This window comes from Condylura cristata, unplaced genomic scaffold, assembly GCF_000260355.1.
Source record: "Condylura cristata isolate star-nosed mole 26May11 unplaced genomic scaffold, ConCri1.0 scaffold00030, whole genome shotgun sequence".
Taxonomy (NCBI): domain Eukaryota; kingdom Metazoa; phylum Chordata; class Mammalia; order Eulipotyphla; family Talpidae; genus Condylura; species Condylura cristata.
The window spans coordinates 20,489,876-20,517,856 of NW_004567131.1; the positions used below are offsets into that span (position 1 = coordinate 20,489,876).

At 38.1% G+C, this 27,981-nt stretch overlaps 1 protein-coding gene across 1 annotated transcript in view; it reads right to left on the minus strand.

Annotated features, from left to right (window-relative positions):
• The window catches only part of ST8SIA6 (ST8 alpha-N-acetyl-neuraminide alpha-2,8-sialyltransferase 6), a 90,367-nt gene that overhangs the window by 18,641 nt on the left and 43,745 nt on the right, over positions 1–27,981 (minus strand). Inside the window, exons 3-4 of the mRNA XM_004691277.2 lie at positions 24,958–25,047; positions 11,785–11,871 (exon numbers count right to left, since the gene is read on the minus strand). Coding sequence (XP_004691334.1) covers positions 11,785–11,871; positions 24,958–25,047 — 177 coding nt within the window. The remainder of the gene's footprint in view (positions 1–11,784; positions 11,872–24,957; positions 25,048–27,981) is intronic.

Genomic DNA, 27,981 nt, shown 5'->3' on the forward strand with positions numbered 1-27,981 from the left:
ATCATGAAAAGAACAAAGAATGTTCAAACAGAACAAACTGAACAGGAAGGTCCTTTTCAAAAATGTGGCAGAATCCATATGAAATGCACCACAAAGGCAAAACTGGGGCTTATCAATGTGAACATGTTTCGCTACGTAGAGGCTTGGGATGAAAAGTATTAAAGCTTTGTTGTTACTCAAGGCCTTTCAATCTCTATTACAGATGCCAACTACTTTTAGAAATATATTAATTGTATTCTAGGAAAATATTAAACTGAATGATAATTTAGTATTGCTCCTCAGCCTTTTGTCTAAGATCACATATATTATCTGTTCTTACCAGTTTAATAATGATAATAGTGATCATGTATTGATATATTAACATATAACATTCTTTCTTTTCTTTTTCTTTTTTTAATATAATAGTTTATTTTACATCATTTTGTGCATTTTTCCATCTCAGTTACAATCCCCTTGGGCTTCCAATCACAAAATCACCCATGTGCCATCAACATAGTCCAGTGCATGTCCCTCCCTCCACTGTTTTTTATACCATTCTCCACCCCATCCCCACAAAATGTCTCTGGTATTCAGCTGTTCATCATTATCATTATTTTCTCACCTATTCCAACATATAACATTCTTTACTGAGCATTTCACATATGGGAATAGTTATTAAAAACTCAAAGATATCTTGTCCATTTTTTTTTATGATAAAGGGGCTGGCTGGATAAGTAGTTTAGTCTAATAATAATAATGCTGACACCACAAATAACCCACTAGCAAATCCCTCCTGCGATACTCTATTTTCTTTCAGTTCACATAAAATTTTCCCCATTTACAAATGTCTCCTGTCATAGTCAAAACACTTCCTTTAAGATGTTCTAATGGGAACGCAGCCACACTTGGAGGAAACCAACTTAAAGTAAAATTAATGACAGTGGAAAACAAACAAACAAAAAAGGTCAAAAATAAAATGCTTGAAGTCAGCCTAAGACAGTATCTGGTCCAGAGCCCAGAAAACTGACTATTCTTTCCAAATATTTGTTCCTACACTGAGCCTGGGTCTATTTGTAAAACTGTTCAGAAAGATTCTTAGTTCCTCCTGAGAAAGAATTTCTCTGTCATTGTTTCACACTCTATAAAGTGTATGGGTCACAGAGTAAAGAGATATGTAAATTAACTACAAACACCCAATGGAAATGCATAGTTGTGCTCAATAATGAAGGAGAATCCCATTGCAATACAGCAGCAGGTAGTTCAGGAAGGTCTTCCTAAAGGGGTGTCTGATATGGAGTAGCACACATTAATTAGGAGTAGCAGAGAAGGGACAGCATCATCCAGGTTCTGTGGCTAAAGCAAGTACAGTGACGGTGATGATGTAAAAGACCAATATGGCAGAAAGAACCAAGAGGAGGCATACTGTGCAATGACACCAGAAGCAGGGAGTGGTCAGGCCTTGAGCTTTTGTTTTGAATTCAATAAAAAAACCCCACAGATTCTGAAAAGATGAGTACAAGGGTATGAGCAATAGCAGTGAACTGTGACCATAAATGATAATCCAGTTTTCATGTTAAGAAAGTCAATCCAGTTATTGTGTAGAGAAAAGATGAGAAGGATACCAGCATGGTATATGAAAAACTGGTGAAAGTCACGATAATATTCCCAAGGAGAGATAATGAAGAAGCAAACAAATTGCATCTGATAATAGCCAGTTATTTATACTGTATATTGTATGCAAAATGTGAGCAGAGGCTTCCTTATCCTAGAGAAAAAGATTTCCAAAATACAAACAAAACTTGAGGATGGATTGATATGGAGATGAGGAGGAAGGAGCTGAAAGAACAAATAAAATAATATAGAAATCAAGTATAAGAATGGTCTATAATTTCAAAATACTGGTAAGGGTAAGATGTTGAACAAAATGCAAAAAGAAAATGTCTTTTGGATCTGGCATGTGTTTTGTTGTTGATGACAGGATCAATGTTAAAGATGGTAGTGGAAGACAGAGTGTATGGATAACTCTTTCGAGAATTTGGCTGGATAGTAGAGGAGAAAGTATCTTTTAGTGTGCATGAAATGAAGTAAAAAATAAAATCAAGATACTTTGCTAAAAAACTGATTTTAGAATAAATAAGTTTACAATGAATCCATGTTGTAAGCTAAAGAAATACTTTGCTATCAAGAATACAGTGATCTATGAATTCCAAAGCATAAAAACATTCTGTTTCCACCTTAAAAGATCAAACGAATTAAGAGCTTCAAATAAATATTAGCTTTACATCATCCCTTCACTCCTGGCTACTGCACTAACAGCCCTTCTGTTACTCCTTTTGCTTGAGATCACCAGATTAATCACCCTAAGGAAAATTTTCAGTGAGCCTGACAAGAGTAGGCAATGGAGACAGCCTTGAGATTAGATACCTACCTAGTTCCTTCATTCACCAATGGTGATAACTTGGAAAATTCCACCAACTCTCCATATATCTTCCTCTTTATTGTATTAAATGGGTAAAACAAAAACAGTGAAATCACCTCCAGGAACAAAGGAGAGTTGTTTTTTTTTAACATTGTAAGTATGATGACTACATTTTACCTTTAATTACTCCACATCACTTTTTTTTTTTTTTTAAGATTTAATTGTACATACAGAACTGGGGTACAGGCCAGAGGCTCAGGGGTGGTGAGAGTCTTCACCAGAGACAGAGTGGAGAACAGAACAGGCAGATCTACGAAGTACACTGCTGAGGGGAGCAGTGGGCGGGTCAGGAGAGGTCTGCCACGCCATGTGGTCGCCTCCAGGGCAGGCGGGAATCGAACTCATGCGGAAGTGGCTTTAGCTTCTCAGTGCTGTGCTTTAACCCGCTGCGCCACCAGGGAGGGCCAACATCACTTTTTTTTTAAAGATTTATTTATTTATTCATACAGAGCTGGGATACAGGCCAGAGATGCAGAGGGTGAGAGAATTCACCAGGGACAGAGTTGGGAGCAGAACAGGCAGATCAACGAAGTACACTGCTGAGGGGAGCAGTGGGCGGGTCAGGAGAGGTCTGCCATGCCATGTGGATCTCCTGGGCAGGCGGGGATCGAACTCATGCGGAAGTGGCTTAAGCTTCTTTTGCAGTGCATTAACCCGCTGCACCACCAGGAAGGGCCACTCCACATCAGTTTTAAGACAAACTAAACTCCTATAGAGTATGACATCAGTCTCCTGAAATCCTCTCCTCTATGAGTTCTTCCTGTTCTTCAACAGTCCTTCTTGAAGACTCCATGAAGCTCCTTTCCCTCCTTCAAGAAACCTTCCCTTACATCTCCATTTTTCAGGGATTGAGTTCTCCACTGAATATTAATAGCAATGTCACTTTATGCCATAAACCATGTTTTATCATTAGTCATATAACTGTATATATGTCACCTGTCATCATATATACTAAAACTCTGGAAAAGGGCTATATCTCATTACCCTAAGATAAAAGAGGCACATCAAAAATTACATACACAAAGTAAAAATATTCAATAAAAATTTGCCTTGCTATATATGGTCAGCTTGGGAACATGCCATTCCTGTTAATACTCAATGAGATACACACACACTGCCATATCATAAAGAGCTCCTTTGAGGGAGGAGGAAGATAATTAGAGAACTTGAAGCTGTATGTGACCTTAGAAATGTCCCCTGTATAACTCCTCACCTTATAGAAGAAGAAACAGAAAAACTAGAGATTTCTTCAGAATGACTGGTCAGGCACTCACAGGGCTAAGACTATATTCTTAAGTACTAGTGTTTTATTTGTTATATGACTTGGATATGGCTGTTATGAGACTGCATATAATCTTGGTATCATGCTTTCCCTTCTTTAGGCTGCTTCTTCCAACCTCTTAGTCCCTATAATTTCCTTCAGTTTCCCACTGAGATTTCACCTTTATATTTACATATTAACAAAGCTGTGCCACTGGATAATGTTAGACAAAAACAAACAGTACAGCAGTATATCTAAATTATGACCAAAATATACTGGCTACATTTGCATATGCTAATAAAAGGCCTGAATGAAACAACTAAAGTGATCCCTGAAAGAGGCACTGGAATAGAGAAACCTGCTTACAGAGGCAAACTGTCAATAAATATGAACAAGCAAGGGCTGAAATGAAAGGAGGAATAAGAAGTAAATGGAAAAGAGGGACTGGTCAAAATTGAGTATTGCATCTAAAGGGACAAAAAGAATGAAGGCACTTTCACTTTTAGAAAGCTATACCCTTTCAAGGTGAACTGAAAATGTAAGATCCAGAATATGCTCACACTTTCCAATTTCAAAAGTCAATGCAAGGGTACAGTAATCAACACTGTGTGCTATGCTGGCAAAGGATAGACAAATCAATGAAATAAAACTAAGAGTATAGAAATAAACTCTTACACTTTTTATAAAATGACTTTGGACAAGGCTGCCAAGATAGTCAAGAAAGAAAAGATTATTCTTTCCCTCAATGATGTTAGGACAACTGTGTACGAAGCTGAGTGCCTACCTCATACCATATACAAAAATTAATTGATATTAGATTATAGACCTAAATAAATTGTTCAAAGACAATACTTGAAGGGTAAATGTCCATGACCTTGAGTCAGGGAGTGGCTATTTAAATATGATACCAATAGCACAAGTGACAAAAGAAAAATAAGTAAATTTCTGATCAAAATATACTGTCTTTGGGCCCTCCCTGGTAGCGCAGTAGGTTAAAGCACAGAACTAAGCTAAAGCCACTTCAGCATGCATTCGATCCCAGCCCTGGAGGTGATCCACATGGCAAGGCAGACCTCTCCTGAATCCATCCACTGCTCCCCTCAGCAGTGTACTTCGTCAGTCAGCCTGTTCTGTTCCCCACTCTGTCTCTGGTTAATCCTCTCACTGCCCCTAAACCTTTAGCCTATACCCCAGTTTTGTATGCATAAATAAATAAATCTTTAAAAAAAATGTACTGTCCTCACAGGAAAGTGCAAGAAAGTGAAAATGATATTATTGGAGATATTATTTTTAAATTGTGTATCTGATAAGGGACTAATATCTAAAATCTAAAAGAACTTTCACAATTTAGCTATAAAATGAGTCTAATACAAAATAAGCTAAAGATTGGAAAAGACATTTCTCCAAAGAAAATGTAAAAGTAGTCCATAAATGATGGGCTATGTCTCAAAATGTTAAACCTAAAATTACCATATAAACCAGCAGTTCCACTACTAAGTTTTTACAAGATAAGTTTTTACAAGATAAAAGACAAAAAAAAAGTCCATATTAATAACATTCACAATAACCAAAAACTGGAAACAAATCAAGTGTTTATTATTGACAAATGATAAACAAAATGCGGCATATTTTGGGAAATTATTTGATAGTAAAATAAGGAATAGAGTGCACCAAAGAAAATAAACAAATAGTGCATGAAAGTTACTCAACAATAGTAGTCATTAAGGAAATACACATCAAAAGCACAAGGAGATACCACTTCATCCCCACTAATCTGGCTAAAATCTAAAAAAGAAAATAGCAAGTGATCGACACAAGAGCACGTGGGGACAACAGCGAGATAGAAACTTGAAGAGATATGCAGGTCAGACCACAAAGGGCTCTGTTACCACTCTTGTGAGTGATTTTGGTGGGGGGGAGATGTTGGGAGTAGTTCACATAAATGATAGTATATGGTAGAGTGACTCAGTTGAAGTGAAAGAGTACACTGAATAAACTACATGGTAGGGAAGATGACAAGGGTAACTACGCCATCATCTGACACAATGCTGTCAGGAGAGGTAAAGAAAAATAGAATGAGAAGATATAAATGAAATGGAATGATGCAGTTGGGCTTATTGGGTGTGGAAAAGGCGGGAGGGCTTAAATCAATGTCGTTTGGATTGTTGACCTACACAACTGGCTGCAGGTAAGATATTGACCAAGCCAAGGAACATTAACATAAAACATGGAATTTTCACCTCACTGAATCTGAGATGACAGTGGGAAATCCAAGAAGAACTGCTTATGAGGCAGTCAGATTATTTTTTCGTCTTCAATTCACTTATTAACAAAATGGGATTCTATGACAAAATTCACAAATTGCTGTGCAGATTAAATGCAATCAAATGAGCTGTACATTGCAGGTGGCATGCATTGGACCCTCAATATGTATTCATTTGCTTCCTTCCTTTTAGAGACAACCCATGAAATCATTCACATCTTACATAAATTTGTACGTTGTCCATGGAGATCTGGCATAGAGAAACTAGAGATCTGGGGAATACTGAGAGTGAACACTTGGGACATGGAAATGTGACATGGTTCCCAACCATGGGGTCACTGAGTTACTGCATTGAGAAGCAAGAGATAAGTGAAAAAGGAGGTGGATGATTTACAGAAAATGGAAAAAGGGAGGGGGAGGAATATGCTTCATATCAGGCACCTGAAACTGAGCAGATGATCAATGCATTATGAAATACACATGAAATGAAAAATTAAATAAATGGAAACTTCACATACTTTGTAATTTTGCTGAAGGTTCATCCTACCTATGCATCCCACACACAAAATTCTGTTTCATAACCTGTACTTAGTCAATTCAGACAGTTTAAAGGATCCCATGTTCAATATAGGATTAACTCAAGTTTCAGTCTAAGAAGAAAGAATAAAGTCTAAATTCAGTCAGCAACTCAAATAACTGAATTTTCCCATCATTAGCTAATGTGTATACTGATATTTTTAATTTTATGAAAGATCAGCTTATATTTTTGAGTAGTATACAAGAACTAAATCAAGACAAAATAAATTATAAAAGAATATGATTACCAAAGCCAAACCAGAAAATGTAATCTCAGAAAACACAGAAAGACTGAAGATCTTTATACATGGACATCATACTTGTATTTCAACAGTGTAATGAACCAACGGAGACACTGAAATGTCTAGTAAGGTGCAGAGTGGAAAGACATGGTTGTCTGGAAATAGGCTTGTAAGATAGCATAAAACAATACTGTTAACTTTGAGCACAGCTTGGGAGATAAGTTTTGAAATAAAATTTAAAAGATAATTCCATGTGTTTGGATGCATTTTTATAGTAAAGTTTGTGTTCTTAAAACTAAGAGTAAAACTAGTCTTTAAATGTACAAGAGCCAGCTCCTCTTAATGGCATGGTGAGGGTTTTGTTGCTTCTCTAAATACCGGGGCATGCTATGTGGCATGACAAATAGAAGATGATATGACAGGATATTAACAATGAAAAATAGTCTCAATACAGAGGAAACAAGGAAAAGAAGCTTTTTCACTCTGACAGCTGACCCAAAACACCTATCATAAAGTGTACACATCTTCTTAAATTAAAAAGAAATGTGTATCGCTTTGAGCCATCATCTTGTCAACCCTATGTGAATCATAAACGTTTACAAAGTATGAGGAGGAAAAGAACAACAGCTCAGAAAAATAAACATAATTTGGAATAATCAAAAGAAGCCCCAGGCCCTCCTTAGTGGTGCAAAGGGTTAAAGCGCAGCACTGTAAGCTAGCTGCAGCCATTTCAGTATGAGTTCCATCCCCTGCTTGGAAGTGACCCACATGGCCCAACAGACCTCTCCTGACCTGACAGTTGTTCCCCTCAGCAGTGTACTTAGTCAATCTGCCTGTTCAGTTCCCCATTCTGTCTCTGGTGAAGCCTCTCACGGTCCCTGCACCTCTGGCCAGTTCTGTATGCATAAATAAATAAATCTTAAAAAAAAAAAAAAAGGACCTCCCTAGAGGTGCAGGGGGTTAAAGCACAGTACTGAGAAGCTAAAGCCACTTCAGCATGAGTTCGATCCCTACCCTGGAGGTGATCCAAATGGTGCAGCAGACCTCTCCTGACCCATCCTCTGTTCCCCTCAGCAGTGTATTTCATTGACCTGCCTGTTCTGCTACCCACTCTGTCTCTGGTTAATCCTCTCACTGTCCCTGAACCTTTAGCCTGCACCCCAGTTCTATATGCATGAATAAATAAATCTTTAAAAAAAGAAGAAGAAGAAGAAGTCCCAAATAAGATGATTTTTGCTTCTCTCCAAGAAATCTGTACAACAAAACAAATGTCTGGGACATAATAGTGTTCAGTAAGTGTTGTCTGAATGAAGAAAAGCATAACCTTATAAAATGCTATCTAAAATCAAACATAGCTATTTTTGAAGAAGTATTTCAGAAGACAGCTGAAAACTTTGTTAGTTAAAGCAAGTTTCATTGTACAAAAAACATTGATTAACTTAACCATGTTATTTCATTTGCAGAATTTATATATCCTTTCACAAATGTAAAACATTAAATAGCATTGGGTTAATCATATAAATGTCAGATAGTAAAAAACTACCAAATGTGGTTTCTACATAAGTTTATTTTGTTTAACACTGTATTTTTTCTAAGGCACTAAATAAAAATGAAATCAACACATTGGCTGATTTCTACAATTCATATTTTAGAAAGATCAATTAATGTGCTCAGATGGTGTTGGAATTTGTTCTTACATGTCCAACATGAGAAAGACAAATGAATACTGTGTAAAGAATTTTAATCTAATCAAACCTGAGGGGATAATTTAAGATTTAATAAAATTGTTATCGGTAATAGTTATCTGCATCAAAGTAATCAGGTACAAACTATGTTTCACATGTAAAACAAATCCATTTCACACTCTCCTTTGAGAGAGCCTTAAAGCGTGCATTTATATAATAGGATAGTTTTCTGCCTCCAAGTTTTCAGTAAATACGTGATTGATAATATCCAGTAATTCTGGATTCACGTTCACATCAATAAAACATGAGGACATGCAAAGAAATCAATGGTATTAGAGAGTAAAAAGGAAATGAAAACAAAATCATGTATGAGTGTTCTGAAAAAAGTGAAACTAAAATGAAAATTAAGCACTGTTGTTTGTATACTTATTAGTTTTTAGTAATTGAATACAATTCTTTCAAGTTAAATGACAGAGGAAAGCTAACACAGTTATTACAGGAAAGCTACCTAGGGAACTTAAGACTAATTATTACTGCTCAAAGATCTGCTTGCAAGAAGCCTAGAGCGTCACAAAGGAGTTTTCAAGGGTGAAGGAGAACAAGTGAGGAGAAGGGAGAGCGTGTTTCGTGTCATGTTTAATTTAAGTTTCAGCATCTTGGTGTTTTTCTCAAATATCTGAATGTACTCTTTAAGCAGATGATAATACATCAGTTTCTAAAAATGAGAGAAAGTATAAAAAGCAGCAATTTTTTCAACTTGCTTCCTGGTAGATTTTCCTCAAATTATTGTATGTGTACTGCCTTGTGCTTGGGGTGTAGTGTAATAAGAGAATCAATTCATGATTTTAAAAACAGAAGGCACACCTTAGCTACATTTCTAGCTATATGCAATGAAGTTAGAAGCCTACTTGGGGGGAGCTTCAACTATCATGTTGCAGTTGGATTTAAGAATATATTTACTTGCTCATATCCTTCTAAATTTAACGTAACTCTTATATCCTAGTCAAAGGCTCACATTTAACTTTTCCTCAATTTGGTAAAAAATGCTACATAAATAAATGGAAACTATTAGCTACTTGACATCTTTAATAATAGAGGACATTTCTTTAATACCAGCATTATAAATAATCCAGAAACTCCCCAGACGTAGGCAGCTGTATTAATAAAAACATAGAAACGTGGACCATTTATTATGATTCAATTGTATGTCTATTAAGGGTTTATATAATTTACTTTATGTCCACAAAAAGAACATTACAATGGTTGGGTAAATCAATAAATGTCACCAAGACTATTGTCTCAAATGACAACAAATAGTAAGTGTTATTGTCCCAGAAGTTTACTGGACTTGACCCTGAAGTTACAGATAGGCCACGTACAGACTGATTACTGATGCAATTTTTATACCAATGTAGTACTAGGGAAAAATGGCTATTCTGCCTGCCTTCCATCCATCTATACAGCTTCAATTCATCATAATTTGCAGCAATGATTCTCATGCAGCTTTGGATTTAAAGCCTCTGATTTAAAAAGAAAGGAAAAATCTTTAAAGAGAATTCTTTTTTTAATTGAGCCTGACATTATGTGTGAAAATTACATTATTTAAGACTCGAAATGAGATTACCTTCTTCCAGAGACGATTTACTTTTGTTTTTATCAGGCATCTTGGCTAAGGGCAGCTCTAAATCCAATAGGGTGGAAATGACTGAAATTTGGGCTTCAGGTTTTTAGAGAACCGGTCTTTTCTAACAATTTGATTGTTGAAAGTGCTTAGCTTCCTGACTTCTGGCCAGGCTTCTGCATTTACATTCCAATTCCCGGGTGAGAAAAGGCAGCTCAGGCACAGGCTCGGGTCCCTTGGCTTTCCTCCTGGATCTCGGGCCTGTAAATTCTCCCTGCCTGAATATCTCGCCAATGTCCTCAAACAGGTGTTTAGTACACTTTCTCTGTTTGTATTATTATCAGGGATCGTGGTCTAATTCATCTTTACCGCCACAGGTAGAAACCCTATAATTCCCACTTTGATTACTGGTGTTAATATCTAGTCTTTTAAGCTAATTATCTTGGATTGATATTCAGTTGCTCAATATCTCAATAGCTCCGTCCTTTTTTGCCTATCTGCAACTGTAGAAAGCTTTCTCAACATTAGCTTATTTTCCACTGATTGAGCCTGTGATCACTTAGGTTACAATTGCCTGTGCACCTTTATATATGGAGTCATTCTTTGTCACTAGGATCTCTCAAATCTAGTCTTGAGTAGGACTGAGTGTTAGTTTGGTCGTCAGACTGCTATATCAGAAAACCATAGTCGGGGTGGCTTATAAATAACAGAAAGGTATTTTCACAGTTATAGAAGCTGGGAAATCCAAGATCAAGGTACCAGCAGATTTGGCTCCTGACTTTTAAAGAGCCATCTTCTGTTTCCTCAGATGGTGAAGGGTTCAGATTTCTCTAGGATCTCTATTGCAAATTCAATAATCCCATTCTTGAGGGTTTCACTCTCATAATCTTAATCACCTTCCAAAAGCCCTTATCCAGATACCTCCACTTTAGGGGTTTGGTTTTCAATTTAGGACTTTTGAGTGGACACATTCAGTCTCTGGCAGACTGTGTAGCATAAAACATCCTGGAAATGAAATAGTTAAGCAGGGATGCAAGTTCTCATGTACCCCAACAGCATGTTGTTTTAACACAATTGGTTTCTGTCTGCCTGAGTTCCAAGTTGCCCAAGCAGAGAAGATAGTGCTATATAATCATCAGCTGATAATCTGGTCGTAACAGGTTGATGGCTCCTCTCCAGGTGATCACCTGAAACAACTCATGCCCCCGAACATTGCTTGCGTTAAAAATCTACTGAGGAGAACCGGAAGTGAATATGCAGAAAGGAACAGTTTTTATTCTCAAGTAATAAGAGTGTGGGTAATTTTTTTCCTCCTATGTTTTTCTCACATCCTTGTTGCTACTACATCTTATAAGACAAACAGACAAATCTCAACTACAAATGGTACAGAGAAATAGCAATATTTTCTAAAATACAATTTAAATATATAACAAAAATTCTGTTTTGAACTTAGGGCTTTACATTATGCCAGGTAACATTCTTACAAATACAAATTTCTATGTAAAACATAGGGATGCAGTGCCATGTACCTCCTGGGACAGCCCTAGAATTAACTGACACTGACTGTCAGTTGGTCATTTCTGTTTTTCTTTTTAACAACGTGCTGCTTATTTCTCCTAAAAAGCAAATGTACAAAACATTTTTACGTCGTAGTATTTATGAAGAAATGTTTTTTTACCTAAAATTTTCATATTCTTCTGCTTGTCGCTTCCATGGACAGTTCTGTATATTTGTGATAATCTGAAGATAGTCATTTTCTGAATACCTAAAAGTCAAACGTCAAAGAAATTAGAAAACAAAGCTCTCACATATTACTAAATGTAAATCTCTTACAGAACACTCATAATCGATTCATTTTAGCCTTCTAATTTTTTTTCTGAAATAGGGTGTTGTACACTATTTACAATATCCAAACATGGAAACAACCTAAATGCTCGAGAACAGATAAGTGGATCAAGAAGAGGTGGTGCACATACACTATGGAATGCTACTGAGAGATCAAAAAAGACAAGATCACAATACTTGCTGGCAACTTGGACAGAATTGGCAGGGATTATTCAGCTGCCCCTTCCTCTCATAGGTTATCCAACGGTTTAATTACAGTGTTCCTCATCCCTTCTACCATGCCATTGCTCTTGATACACACAACCGGCATCATCCACACATGGTTCAAGGGCCATTGTTTTTGTTTATGTGAAATGAGTTTGTAAGTAAACAGAGGAAACCAGTCCAGAATCATCACTCTATGCTCTCCTGTGTATGTCCACTCTATAAAGGAAGGATTATCTTCTGATACTAGAGAAGGGATGACTAGGCCTTTAGTGGTACAACGGGTTAGGACGCAGCACTGCAAGCTAGCTACAGTTGCTAGCTACAGTTGGAGCCCAGGCCCCGGAGGTGGTCCACATGGTGTGGCAGACCTCTCCTGAAACCCACCCATGGCTCCCCTCAGCAGTGTGCTTCATCGATCTGCCTGTTCTGCTCCCCACTCTGTCTCTGGTGAATCCTCTCATCCACCACACCTCTGGCCTGTACCCTACTTCTGTAAAAATAAATAAAATAAATCTTAAAAAAAAAAAAAGAATAAGGAACACCAAAGGAATTTTTTTCCCCCTATAATTTTACCCTTTCCTACTGAAAAGTAAATCACCAATCAGCATTTATAAAACTTAAGATGGAACAATACCATCATAATATGTAAAGTGAGAGGATGGCTGGAAGGAAAGCCCATACAGAAGGATATCATAGCAACAATTGGCTCTCAGTATATTAGGCCTGGTCTATATTTTGTAATCTGAAAACCAACTATAATAATCCCTGCCAGTTCTGTCCATGTCACCAGCAAGTAGCATGATTTTATCTTTTTTGATCTCTGAACAGGAAAAATCACATGTATGCTACAGTGTGGGCTTACATTGTGGGATAGGAGTATCTCTATAAAAGTTGCCCAGTAAAAAAATGCTCTAAGTCACATCACACTTTCTATAAATTTACATTTATAGTTGGTTTTCAGATTATGAAATATAGACCAGGCCCCACATATTGAGAGACAACTATTCCTATGATCTCTTTTGATAGATGACAAAACTAAAACTTCTGAGAAGATAAACAACTTGCTGAATATTGTATTGTAAGTGCATAAGCGAAGAATTAAGCTCATGTCTTTTGATTCATAGTGTGGATCCCTTTCTAATATATCACTGCTAAATCTCATCTATTTTCATAATGAAACTGAAAATTAATCTCAGAAACATTTTCTGCTCCTAAGACAAACAATAAATCATACAAAATAATGTAGCAAGTTATTATCAAAAGAATAAATAATGTCCACTTAAATCATTATTAGTAATATTCAAAATGAGGTACAAATTATAAATAATATATCAAATGATACTAAATAATTTCATATTAAAATTCAAAATTTTTTAGGAACTTCTCTTTGGAGATACAACCACATGCTGTGACTTAATTTTTATCTCAATTAAGAAGCAAAATAGGATATTAAAATGACTACAATTTATAGTTAATTTTAAGATTAATATTTTTTGAACAGGTAATAGGTGATTAGAAATTATCTTAAGGTTTTTTCTAATCCTACTGAGGTTTTGATATATTGATTTAGTTTCTTATAAAAACTCTTCATGGTGAAAGCCACGATTTTTGTCTATTGAAATGGATGGATACACCAATAGCATTGTCAATAGACTACTAAATGATGTTCTGTGTAGATAAAACAGTCTTTTGTAGCTAGTTTTAACAAAACTCGAGACACTCAGATCTACATGTAAACAAATTCTGCAAATTAGCACTGTGTGATTTTCAACCAATGTAGCCTAATCATCTTCACTGGGCAGTACTTTTGAAGGAAATTGCTGATGAGTATGCCACAGCTAGCAAAACAAAAAGAAGTATGTAGCAGGCAGGCTGTGTAGATCTATGAGTAGTATTGATATACTGTTACTTCAACCACTAGAGATAAAATAATTCTCTATATATACATATATATGTTTCTTTTTAAAGATTTATTTACTTATGCATACAGAACTGGGGTACAGGCAAGAGGTGTGTGTGGGGGGGCGGGGGGTGAGAAGATTCACCAGAGAGTGGAGAGCAGAACAGGCAGATGGACAAGTATACAGCTGAGGGGAGCAGCAGGCGTGACAGAGGAGGTCTGCTGTGCCATGTGGTCACCTCCAAGGCTAGACTGGGATCGAACTCACACTGAGGCAGCTGTGGCCAGCTTGTAGTGCTGCAGCCTAACCCATTGCACCACCAGGGAGGGCCCAATATATATAGTTTTAAAATCTCTATGAAGGTAATTGCTAATTAGAATGCTGTAGCTATTGTCATTTGGCATGGGATTGTCAACTGACATGGGAAAAAAGAATCTCAAAATTTCATTCTGTCTTTTAAACTCCCTCAGATAAATATCTGAAATTAACTTCTAAAGATTCCAGTGTTGTTCTTCACACCTCCATTGAAATCACCAAATTGTCTTGTCATTTGGCATGGGATTGTCAACTGACATGGGAAAAAAAAATCTCAAAATTTCATTCTGTCTTTTAAAGTCCCTCGGATAAATATCTGAAATTAACTTCTAAAGATTCCAGTGTTGTTCTTCACACCTCCATTGAAATCACGAAATTGTCATATTTGAAGTGCTAAATATTGATTCAAAGAAAATAACATAATTAGTAAGTTCATTATAGACCAGTAACTTTGGGGAGCTGGGTATTAATTATATGTTTAAGACACATACTAGGAAATACCACAAGCAGTGACTAACCTTAGTCAAGCCAGAGAAAATCAGTTATCTATTTACATAGAGATAGGATGTGGTATAGGAAAGGCTACCAGAGGAGTAATGCACACTAGGATTAAAGCAAGGTAGAGTAGGAAAGTTGTTACCATCCTAAATCAACAGGCTTACCTGGAAAGAACTGTAGCTGTAGGCACAGAAGATGGCCACTGGATAGTAGTGGTAGCCTTTGGTAAAGGATGTAGTCATACCCAAACCAGCTCACAGAGAGGGGTCAAGGACAATAAAAAACCTAACTTTCTCTCTTCCTACTTTCTTCTCTCCTTCTGATGTCTCCCTTGGGCTAATCCTAACCCTCCTAAGCTGAGGGTATGAGAGCGAAAGGAAGTCAGACTTGGAACCATGCAGCAAAAACAAAAATTGAGGGTGGATCTAAAAGTTTAAAAAGTAAAATACAGCACACATGGAAACATATTCATGATGTTATTTATCAGAATTATTTTGGCATAGCTGTATTCACTTCGTTGGACCAGTTTGATATAATGTCAAAATCAAAAATCTACCTAATCTCAAAATGAAAAATGTAATTTAAAGTATCTTCTCAAGTATCTATACAACATGAAAAATATCATGAGGCTAGGAACGATGAAGAAAAAAGAATAAAGCTTCTATTTCTTCCTGTAACAAAAGATTTCTGGAGATGAAAAAATGGTAACCCACTATTCAAGTTTATGTAAAGAAACTCCAGGCATAAAAAGGGTATCCAGGCCCTCCCTGGTGGTGCAGCGGGTTAAAGCACAGCACTGAGAATCTAAAGCCACTTCCGCATGAGTTTGATTCCCGCCTGCCCCGGAGGTGACCACATGGTGTGGCAGACCTCTCCTAACCCGCCCGCTGCTCCGCTCAGCAGTGTACTTCATCGATCTGCCTGTTCTGTTCCCACTCTGTCTCTGGTGAAGCCTCTCACCGCCCCCTGAGCCTCTGGCCTGTACCCCAGTTCTGTATGCATAAATAAATAAATCTTTAAAAAAAAAAAAAGGTATCCAGAGATGAAAATAACAATTTAGTGACCTTATACTATCAATTTTTAGAAATGGGGTCCTATGTATTTCAAGAAACCTTAAAGAATCAATAAATTTAGTATCTCCATCTCTTGTAAAGTAACTTATATGGCTACAGTGAGTTACACTAGTGAAAGAGCTAGCACGGAGAGTGACCTGGTATGTCCGAATGTTGTCTTTCCAATTCCTTTATCTCACATAAGTGGAGTTGGTCTTTCCTTCCTCTGTCCTCTGAAACATCGTATAGCTAATACATATGTTAACAGCAATTATCCTTTGTTTCCATGTATTTACTCAATGAATACTTACTAGGCATCTGCTATATGCTAATCTAGGGGCCAATAACATAACAATGAACCATACATATTTCCTAAAGAAAAACAAACTACAGTCTTATGAAATTTATATTGGAGCAGAACAAGAAAACAAAGTCTATTCATTATGGGCTGAATTGTGTTCCTCCAAATCCATGTTGAAGCCTTCATACTTAATACTTCAGAATGGATTGCATTTGGAAAGAGAGCCCTTAAATGGGGAATTAATTTAAAAGAGGGTGATAAATCCAATCTGGCTGGTACTACTAAAAGTAAAAGGAAATGTATCCATATAGAGAGATCCCTAGAGCATGGTGCATACAGAGAAAAGCCCAATGCAAGAGTCAGATACCTCCTAAGGAGAAACCAAACTTGTTGTTACCTTGATGTTGGATTTCTAGCCTCTGAAACAGTGAGAAAATAAGTATCAGTTATGTAAGCTACCCAGTCTGTATTAGTTTGATGCCAAAGCCCTAGCATTCTAATGCACCAAACTAAAAGTAAATTAACAGCATGTTGAAGTACTATGTTCTCATTACTGTGAATAAAATTAAAACAGGTGAAAAGAGGGACAAGTATGTGAAATAGGGCTGCAATTTACGTAGGGTGTTCAGAGAAGCCCAAACTTAAAGGCAATGGCTGTACAGCGAATCAAAGAAGCTGATTAAGAAAGTTATACTCATACAGGCTATGGGAAGCAGGCGAGCACAGGTAAAGGAAATGGCAGTTTATGTCTGGTGGTAGAAGCAGACCTGGTATATTGGAGAAACAAGATGGACAGGGTGGCTGGGAACTTCCCATGAGTCACTCATAAGGTGCAATAAATAAAATAATAAGAGGACTGAAAATATGTGTTGGTACTTAAAGTGTGGGTCTAAATTTTTTAAATGTTAATTTGAACTATTAATACCTGAATTAATAATATGTGAAGTGTTAGCAATTAATCATTAGTCATAATCTTACCGAGAAAAGTCGTATTGATAAGCCATAGACTTGCCAAGATGCAGAGTAATTACTGTATATAATGCTAAGTTTACCTATATGACAGCAACTTAAATAAAAAGTAAGAAAAATAGAGAAAAGTATAGTATTTTTGGAGAAAGATCGGTTTCGAGTAGTTTCACATTATAAAGTCAGATGTCTTTCTCTTATACTTTTCATATGAAACAAATTTCATTAAGAGTGGTACCATGGAGTAGTGACAAGAGAACAGTCAGAATTTCTAACAGATCCTCTGAATTCATTTTTCTCATTTGTGAAATTAGAATAATAAAATGTTTTCAGAAGAATAATCACAAGGAATTAGATACATTTAAATGACCTTGCATATGGTAGGTACATAGAATAGCAGTTGCAATCATTATCAATAATTTGATAGTAGAAATTACCTTTACAATGCAATATGTAATGTAAAAGTTCATAAATTAAGTAGTCACCTTGCCATCTATGACTATGTGTTGAATTAGCCCAAAACTCAGTGACTTAAAACAACAATCTACATTTATTATTACACAGTTCCTGTAGGTAAAAAAAAAAAAAAAACATGAACACCAGAGCCAGGCAGTCATTAGGTTGCAAAATCATGATGTTGGTTGACCTAAATCATCTACTTCCAAGGTGGTTCACTAATATGGTTGACAAATTGGTGCTACTTGTTGGCGGGAGACCTCAGTCCCTTGTCATGCAGATCATTACATGTCCTCATGACAAAGTAGCTGGCTTCTCCCAGAACAAGCAATCCTTGACCTTGAAAGCACATATTGCTGTTTCTGTAATATTACACTAGTGGCACAAGGCCACCTTCTTCAGTGGGGTGAGGAAAAGCATGTGAATATGAGGAGGAGAGGGTCACTGGGTACCATTTTGGAAGTTTAGCTGCCTCAAGTAGTAAATAAACTATACCCTTTGTATTACCTGTCATATTTGAGAATACTGAACAAAAGTAATACATTTGCTTTTTTCTCAGCACCATTTGTAAAATTGCAAATAATTCCCATTATTTCTCAACAACCTTCAATAAGTATGATATTTTTAAAACATGGTCTTCCTAGTAAAGGTTTCGTTCAATAACTAGATATTTGAGAAGTATGAGGAAGTTATCTACTGTGAAAACATGATCAACATCTTAGTACAACTAGAAAGTCAGTATTTCAATTTTCCTTTGAGGGAAAATTCAGTTTTATCTCCACTTACAATAACAGCATTTCAGTCATCATCATGGTATAAAATGAAACTAAGTAACTATTCCCAAGTATTAATTAAGAAATTAAAATTAGGATTATGCTAGTTATCTCCCAACATCAACAATACACATACTCATACACTTTATTTCCTACCCTTTCATTAACTGGTTTTCGACACTGAAAAACACATACCTTTTTATCTTTAAACTGAAGGAGTCAGATTTTAGAAAGAATAAAGTCATGAAAGAGAAAACAGTTGTCTGATTTAGAAGAACTATTCAAGTTCTAAAATTGCTTGTTTCTTATGTACTCTTTGAGACACAAAATGATAGTTAAACTGCCTTTTAATAGATTCGGCATAAATTTTGTTTGGCACAAATACAAAAGAGGTTCAGAGATTTCAATCACAGCCTCAATATTAGCTCAACGGTCCCAACTTAAAATTTTCTATCCACAAACAGTCACTATTTTGGTTACCAAGGAAACTATATAGGTATTAGGAGTATGCCCTGTTGGCACGAATGACTGTTTTATGTTCATTCTTTTTCTGACCTATACCTCTATACCAAGGACTGGAAGCAGTGCTAGATTTAGAAGCCCAGCAAAAGGTGAAATTAAAGGAACAGAAATGAAGAGAAAGACTAACGTGTGAGTATCATTTTAAAAAAGTAATGACAGACCATAGATTTAAGGCTGACTGGAAACAAGTCAGCTATCATTCTATGCCAGGGAAATCTTGTCTATGACCAAAAACTGTTTTTCTTGATAGACAACTTGAAACTTAAAATACTTGCGTTGTTAGCAGGCTGTCAAGTGGTATGTTCACATTTGGGTTTTTTGAAATTTGATCTGCCATAATTTACGCCTCTTCTTTTTAAGTAGCAATTCAGGTCATGTTGTTCTCTCCAAGCTAATAAATAGTGAAGAACATTTAGGACTAGTTTTCAAGACACTTTGCCTTTCACCCTGCAAAACAACTCCTTCTAACTAGCATCGTTATGCTGTCCCATTAGGAAGATATCTTTCTGAAAATTCTATTGTTCTCAGTAATTTAAATGGTACTGCATAAAATAACTCATCAAACGCATACAATCACCAGTGTTATGATTCAAGCTACCCTAGCCTAGGCAAGGCAGTGTTCCAAATTTTAATTCTGAGCATTTGGATCTTACCAAAAAATAAAAAGCTATTTGAATGCAAGTGAATTTTTCATGCCTTAGTGAGTGTGTAGGAAGTTATTGAGCAGTGGCTTACACGCTGTTCCTGTAATCTCCAAATCTCTCCTTTTACTAGAGACATTAATAAAATTGTTCAAGCACTAAAAAATGTAAGAGATTGCTGTTGTTTTCAATCTATCTTTAAAGCCTAAAGTCAGTGGAATGATAAAAATGGCAGTTCTTTAATACATCTGTGGCAAAACATATGGTGGACTATCACCACTGGTGCTTCCTTTCCAGAGCATACAGCTGCTATTGAGGTTTCCCAGCCAGGCACTGCATTGCCCTACATACACCACATACCAATCCCACTTATATTCTATTGGCTAAATCTGGTCACATAACCCCAGACATCTAGATGGCCCAGTTCCAACCCATGGAACACAGACGGAAGTGATGTGTGTCCCTTCCAACCTGGGAGTGCTTTCTCCATAGCATCTTGTCTTTCAACAACAGAACTGGGACCACGATGTTAACAATATGATGAAAAGAGGTCAATAATCAAAGGCGATTTACCTGATCAAGAAGGAATATCTACATGGAACATGATAAAGAGAATAAAATTTTGCGCTTGAAACTGCACTTTAGGGGCAATTCAACTACCCTGACCATATGGAAGAAGTTGAAAAAATATAAGCATATATATTCTTGGGATTCTGGATCACCTCAGAAAATGGAATAGGTACAAAGAAAGAAAAAAGCACAGCAACAGAAGCAGACAAACCCAGGAAGGATGAAATGAGTTTATTCCCTGCATCAGTTCCTCTGAAGTATCTGCTCTTAGAAAAATCAGTTTATATGTCTGAAGCAATGCAGACTAAGAGGAACAACTTGTTTACCTATATAATCACCACTTTTTAAAAAATTAAAAGTAGAAGATTACAAATAATCTTCACTGTACTGAAAAATGAGCAAACTGGAAGTGATAAGACGGCTATGTAGCATTTTTACAACAGTTAAATACTTTATCTGAAGACAACCTCATGAATAGGACTGGGCTGGAGAAACCCAGAGAAAGATTCGGGGGGAAAGGATGAAGGTAAAAAGAGGCGAAAAAGGGCCCTCCCTGGTGGCGCAGCACTGAGAATCTAAAGCCGCTTCCTCATGAGTTCGATTCCCGCCTGCCCCGGAGGTGACCACATGGCGTGGCAGACCTCTCCTGACCCGCCCGCTGCTCCCCTCAGCAGTGTATTTCGTTGATCTGCCTGTTCTGCACTCCACTCTGACTCTGGTGAATTCTCTCACCCTCCACATCTCTGGCCTGTATCCCAGTTCTGTATGCACAAATAAAATAAAATCTTTAAAAGAAGAAGAAGATTTAAGGCAAAAGAGTCAGAAATTAAAAATCGATTTTAAAAAGGAGCTGAAGGTTATGGGTCTATGGATAATTTTTAATATTTAAGTATTAGACATGGTTTAGAAAATGCTTTGAAGACCTAGGAAATATATTGATCTATTCATTTGTTTAATTCAACAAATATTTACTGAGCAACAACGGTATGCTGAGCACTGTAGCAGGCACCAGGGACAGAACCCAAAACAAGTTCTTTGAAGCTCAGTCTTAAATAGAAAATAAAGAATTCTAACATGCAGTTCCCTACCCCACTGCTCCTCTGAATAGTTACTGTTTAATTTTCTTTTATTCACAAATGCAGTCAAACCAGTGTACACAAAGAGCACTGTTGCCCTTGCATTATAACTCCATCTCCCTAAAATCTATGTTAGGGACAAACTGAAGAAAGAGAAAATTCCACATCTTTATCAGACCATGACAAAAATAGAGTGAAATAATTATTTCTAGGAAAATGAAATTACTTGTTATCACCACACATTAAATGGCCTTCCCAATTGTCCCCTGTTTAAGTCAGTAATAGCACTGGCTGCAGAACACACAATTTCTGACAATAGATAATACACTGAAAAAATTAGTCTCCTGTGTGCAAAATAACACTTTTATAACAATGGGAAATTCATGCCTGCTCTCTCTAGACCTTTGCAAAACAGAATACCAGTAAAGGCTAATTACATGAGCCAGTTGAAAATTGTGTATGTAATGGAAAGGCTTCCCCTAAAGAATAGATGAGGAAAGGTCTTAGCACCATATACAAAACAACAGGGGAAAAGTGAGAGCAGACACGTGAGCCTATGCACAGGCAGTCTCATTAGCACACTGCAGCGAGCCATTTTGTGGATGCACATAAAACAGTTGTAAAATTCGCTACCTTAGAATAAACACCTTGATTAAAGAATTTTTCCCTGTGTTGACTCAAGTGCTTTTCTCCAAGGTGCCGCTCTGGATTGTCTGTACACTGAAGACTTCTGATGCTTTGAGGGAGCAAAAGATAGTCTACCGCAGGAGCAAGCTGAAGGCAACTTTATACACTGATAGACACCCTGGGCAAGGAATTCAACCACCTTTCCTAGGGGACTGTGCAGTAACATTGATTTTTCCCAATTCTACTTTTCAAGATTCAAATTCTACTTTTCAGGTGTCACGTGTTGTACGCATGGGAAGGCACTTTAAGAGATTTGGAATTTGAGTCCCTCCAGAAGTTTCAGAAACAGTCTCATAACAGCCACTCCAACAAACACTCCAACAAACAGATAAGCAAAACAAAATAAAAATAAACTTCAGCAAGACCAAAAAAGATGTGCTGGGCCATCTATAATGCATGAGCTACATAAAGTCCCACCCCAAATTCAATGAGCTTATCCTGCAAGGAGAGAAGACTTGGGCATGTTCATCACAGCTGATCTGTGGTAAGCTGGGGTGAAATGATGACCCACTCACACTGTGTCAGTTAAGAAGAGCTCACAGAGGGGACGCTAAGAACAAAATAGTGTTCACCAGAATGGAAAGGGAAAGAGGGTGGGGCAAGTTGAGGGAAAGAGCTCAACTCTCTGGTGGTGGGTGAAAACCAGACTTCGGGTGGCCAACATGATGTAGTACACACAGATGTTGATTTATCAGTTAGAGTCTATGTAGTTATGAATAATGTTACTTTAATTAAAGAAAGTAAGTTCAATTCAAAGAAAAGAAAAGAACTTTCACCAAAAGCCTGGGCAGATGTAGGGAAGTCCAAGCACAATACCAGGGGACTGTCAACAACTTATGATGAAGTTGAAGGGTCTAATAGAGGAATTTTGGGAGTGTGAGACCTAGCAAAGGTCACAGCCTTCACTCAGGAATGTACCATCTTCTCCCGGATTAAGGAACTATTAAGTCTGCAGCAATACCATAAGAAAAAAAGCTCTTGATCCTTCCTCCCTCTTTCTGGTTTCTTTTTTTTTGTTTGTTTTTTCTGAGTTTAAAAAAAAAAAAAGGTAGTACTACCTTGTAGATTGGCTCCCCAGGGCCAAGACAGACACACAGACACAGACTAAACAGTAGTAAAAGGAAGGAAGGAGAGAGGTAGACAGGGTGGGTGAAGGGCAGGCACACAGCATGGAAATCTCTCCATGAATCTTTGGGCCCATCAATTGGAATTTAAGATAAAGGAAACAAAAATTTCAATAGGGCTATCCTTTTGTAATAAACTGAACTAACCCACAGGATTGGATTGTCAAACCAGATTAACTCAAATCAGAGGCTTTACGCATCGTTAGGCTTTCCTAATGATAGTAAGGATTTAAGCAGGCCAAGAGGATCAGCAGAAAGAGGCCTGAGAGATCAAGGGTGGCCAACCTGTGGCCCTGCACTGGACATGCACCCATGGCTCAGAACAGTAGGGGAGGTCTCTGAGTGAGGTCTGTGTGGGTCCTGACACACCTGGCACATTTAAAGTATGAAACGTCTTCTTTTTCTACCTAGAGAGTTGGGGCCCATGTGCTACTTTAGAGGGAGTCCTGCCTCATGGATTCCGGGTTCTGGTTACCATAGCCATAGCTGGGCCTTCTAGAGGCATCCAGTGAAGAAATTCTCTTCCTACTAGCAATAAGTACTAGAATACCCCCTCACCCCACATCCATGGTTCTGCTTTTCTTGGTTTCAGTTACCCACAAGCAATGAATTCCAAAAACTGTATGTACAGTATTTGGAGACAACACATTCACATAACTTTTATTTGAGTACATAGTTCTAATTGTTTTATTATTAGCTACTATTTTTTATAAATTTGTAAGTGAAACTTGATCCACAGGTATATAAGTATAAGAAAAAAATATAATATGGGGTTTGACCCTATCTATCCATGGTTTCTGGTGTCCATGGGGGTCATATTTCCTGCAGATAAGGGAGAACTACTAGAGACAACGGCCCAGAGGCCCAACTACAAAAGGTAAGACCATGTTACTTCCTTGATTTCTTTTTCCCCAGATCAAGCTCTCACACCTCCAAGGACGGGAGTGAATGGTAGATGCTTTAACTCCTTCTTCCCACAAATACTACTTTTAAAATTAAAAGATGTGTGTGTGTGTGTGTGTGTGTGTGAGAGAGAGAGAGAGAGAGAGAGAGAGAGAGAGAGAGAGAGCGCAAGAGAGAGGGAGGAGAGGAGAGACATTAATTAATAGGAAGAAAAAGAGAAAAATGGAGAAGAGGGCTGGATGCTGGGTCTCCCCTGTATAAGTTTGGCACGAGGAAACCTATCCTCTCATCCTGCACAATCTTCCAACATTGTTAGGCAAGCACAGAGCAAAATGCAACTCAAGTTAGTTTCTGGAAGGAGATTGCAGATAGAACCACTAGCTGCTGCCCACACACACCCTTGTCCAGCACTGTCAGACTCTGCTCCCTCTGGGTACAGCAATACTCTGAGGCATCATGGCTCTTCTAGGTATGTACAATGGAGACTTTGTGTCTTTTTGAAGAAGATGGCATCATGAATTCTGCAAAATGCAGGTTTGGAGCAGATGTAGGGAAGCTGGGGGCACGTCCAGTTGGGACTGTGTGTAAAATGATTTCACTTCTGCGAGTATAAACAATTTAATACAACTGGATATTTTTGTAGAATAGAATCCAGAGCGTTTAGTACTCTCAAAGACTGCATCTTTGTGAGGGTCCTAAGAGTTTAGGCAGAAAAACAACATGGTGTTTTGGTGAATGTGGATCCAGGGACAAACAGGTAGAGTCACCGCTGCCCACACCCCTCTGGTCTACACTGCAAGAGCCTCCTTCCAGTTGCCCACACCCAGCCCTGGTCTACACTGTGGGAGCCTGCTCTGACTGCCCCCTACCGGGGCCTCTCAGAGCCAGGTCAAGCCTGAGCATGAGTGTGCTTTTATGGTCTTAATTTCGGAAGGATTTCAAAGATGCTGCAAGACATTTGGAATATCACACACTCATTGTTCAAATTAATTTAATATAAAGAGTAGAACTTACCTTTTTGTTTTGTTAGATAAAGTCTCAAAGTCATCTTGCAGAGTTTTGCATATGTCTTTCCATTGAAGAGACTTCTCATTTAGATATGTGCTGTTTCTTGAAAGAGATTTTTAGAAAAGATTATTTAAAATGAGAGCTTCTAAGATATTGCTAACAAAAATCTGATTTAATTGATAATGTGTGGCCAAAGTAAGTCTGCTTTTCACTCCATTATTGGATTTCTTTGGGGAAAAGGAAATTGATATTTTTACCTGTAACAGGGCTCATTTTTTTTTAATTATGCTATAAAGTCAAACAAAAATAAAAGAACTCTCTATGGAAGACTATATTTTCGGGTTTTCATATTTTGAGGCTAGTATTTTCAGTAAACAAGTTACTGAATAATTTTAATCACTGTATAAGAAACGGCATTTACTTTTTTAAAATGCAGGCACAGGAAGCATCTCAGACACAAAAAGAATACAAGGTACATCTGGGCTTTGATTATTATAATAGTTGTGGCATAAAGGCCGGTTGCTATTGTTTTATGATCTTGGAAAGCTGGAGCTAGAACAAAGCCAAATCAAAAAGCAGACTTTAGACACAGGGTACGGAGTCTGCCCAAAGAGCCTGCCAGTTAACTATGCAGACACCGGTCCCAACTTCTCCAGTGGAATCACAGTACCTACCGCATCAGGTTAGTGTCTTATACAATGAAAAAGCACTTGGTACCCCACCTCAAAAATGCTCAAAAATTTGTGAACTACCACTTCCCTTACACTACAAAAATATACATACAACTCCAACTTATTGCATTTAACCACCCTGAAAATTCTGCTGAGAACCTACTGGGGGCTGGGGGCCAGGCATACACAGGATGCTTCCAGTATGGAGATGGATAAAACAGACACGGTCCCTCTCCGCAGTAGAGCTTGTAGGCTGATTAGAGGGAAGGACACTTACCAAACAAATAACCACTCTAATGAATATGGAAGTTTGAACTATGGTTAGGATTATTAAAACAGCAGGGGACCTTGGAGGAGAGTGAAGAGGAGAATCCTGAGAGGGTCTTAGGGATAGTGTATTTAGGCTGAGATCTCAAGGAAAATGCAAACGAGCTGGATAAACTGAATGGGGTTGGGGAGAGACATTCCAAGCTAAGGCAAGAACCCAGAATTTGTGAGGAATTGAAAGCAGGCAAGTGGGTAAAAGATGAAAAGGTCAGAGGACATTTAGGCAGCACACAGACAGCATGTAGAGCACACACCCCGGAGTCATGCTTGGGATTTATCCTCATAACAAGCGGGGGTTGGGGCAGGAAAGGGAAGTCATGCATTTCATTTTTATGCAGAGACATGAAATGATGGACTTTCCCAGTTGCAGGGTTCCAGGAAAGAGATGATGGCCACTTGCTTAATCAGCCAGCACAGAACAGACTGTGGTGTGAGGACAACAAACACCACCCCACCTACAGTCACTTCACATGAGGAAGCTTTGTCTTTCACTCATGATGCCCACTCTGTGTCTGGTGGCTTGGTGGGGCAGCTGTGTTCCATGCAATACAGGGATCTACACCGACTGGCTCCTAGGGGCCTTCATTCCAGCAATGTGCTTCCCTAGTTGCGTAGCTGGAGAAGATAAGGAGCCCTTACCCTGTACCTTAATTCTTTAACCTAGCCTGAGAGCTCAGGTGACCAAGCTGGTCACAAAGTGGGAGTGAGAAAAGAGCAGCCACCCATGTGCGCAGAGAGAGGAGATGAGAGCAGAGTGCAAGGGAGGGCCGGGTGCTCGGCCCCGCAGAGACGAGTCCATCAGCTGTGTCCATCAGTGTGCAGAGAGGCAGACAGATCTGAGCTATTCTAGAGGTAAGCCTGACAGGACTGCATAATAAATTGGATATGGGAGATGAGGGAGTGGAAGGTAAAGATGGATGGAAAGGTAAAGATACAAATATGACAGATTCATAATTAATCTTGCAGTATTTCTCAGAAGTGCCTTATAAAAGGACTGTGCAAGGAGTGTATCTGGGCTCACGAATTCTCCTCATCTTGGGACTTTTCTCCCCACCCCCATCCCTACTCCCTACCTCTCTCTCCCTCCTTCTGTCTACATGCCTCACCTTCTGCGCTTTCCGAATGTATTATCGTACTTTCCAAGGATTTGTTTATTTCTAATTTGCTGTGTGTTTTATTCAGGCAGCACCATTAATGAAGTAAATTACTGAACCAGCAGTGCTTTGAATTATGATGGCTTTGCAGCATCAACTGGTGAAACTGTGACAAGCTAGCACCAATAGGATTTGGTGTCATATAACTGTTCTTAAATCAGATGGTAGCTTTGTTAATAAAAAGTCAAAACAGTTTTGCCCAAGTAAAATTACAGGAGATGGGGAAGCAAGTGAGAGTCTCTGGGGTCCGGTAACGATGACAGAATAAAGATATGAGGGGAAAATGAGGCCTTAGGCATCAGCAAGGCCAGCCTCTAAGCTGGCCTCCACTTTTTGACCTCAGACTTAACCAGCACTGTCTGAAGCCCAGACCACTCACTCCACACTATGTTTCATCACAGGCCTCACACTTTGTTCTCTACTTCTGACTGCTGGCTGGCGCCATCTTGCAAGTTCTTTCTTGGACCATCCACAGTGTTGGTGTTTCTCACTGTTCTTTTTCTGTTACTTTAACACATTTCCTATTTCCCACAGTGGGCTCGCTCCAGGTCTTACCTTCTCAACCTGCCTGTTTTCTCTGACCATCTCAACCTGTCCCATTGTCTATCTGCATCTTCACCGTCACTACCCCGAGATGGATGTCTTGCATGTGCATTTGATCATGTCACTTCCCTGCTCAAAGACCTCTGTGACCCCACCACGCTCAGAACATGTTCCACACTTCTTGGCTTTACATATATGGCAATCCTGCACCAGGCCCCTGGCCACAGTTCCCGTCCCACTGGCCACTGGTAGTGTACTAAACATTAAATGGAGTCTATTCTTTTTCCATTTCCCTGCAAGTCTTATGTTATGGATTCTAACTGCTTTTATTGTTT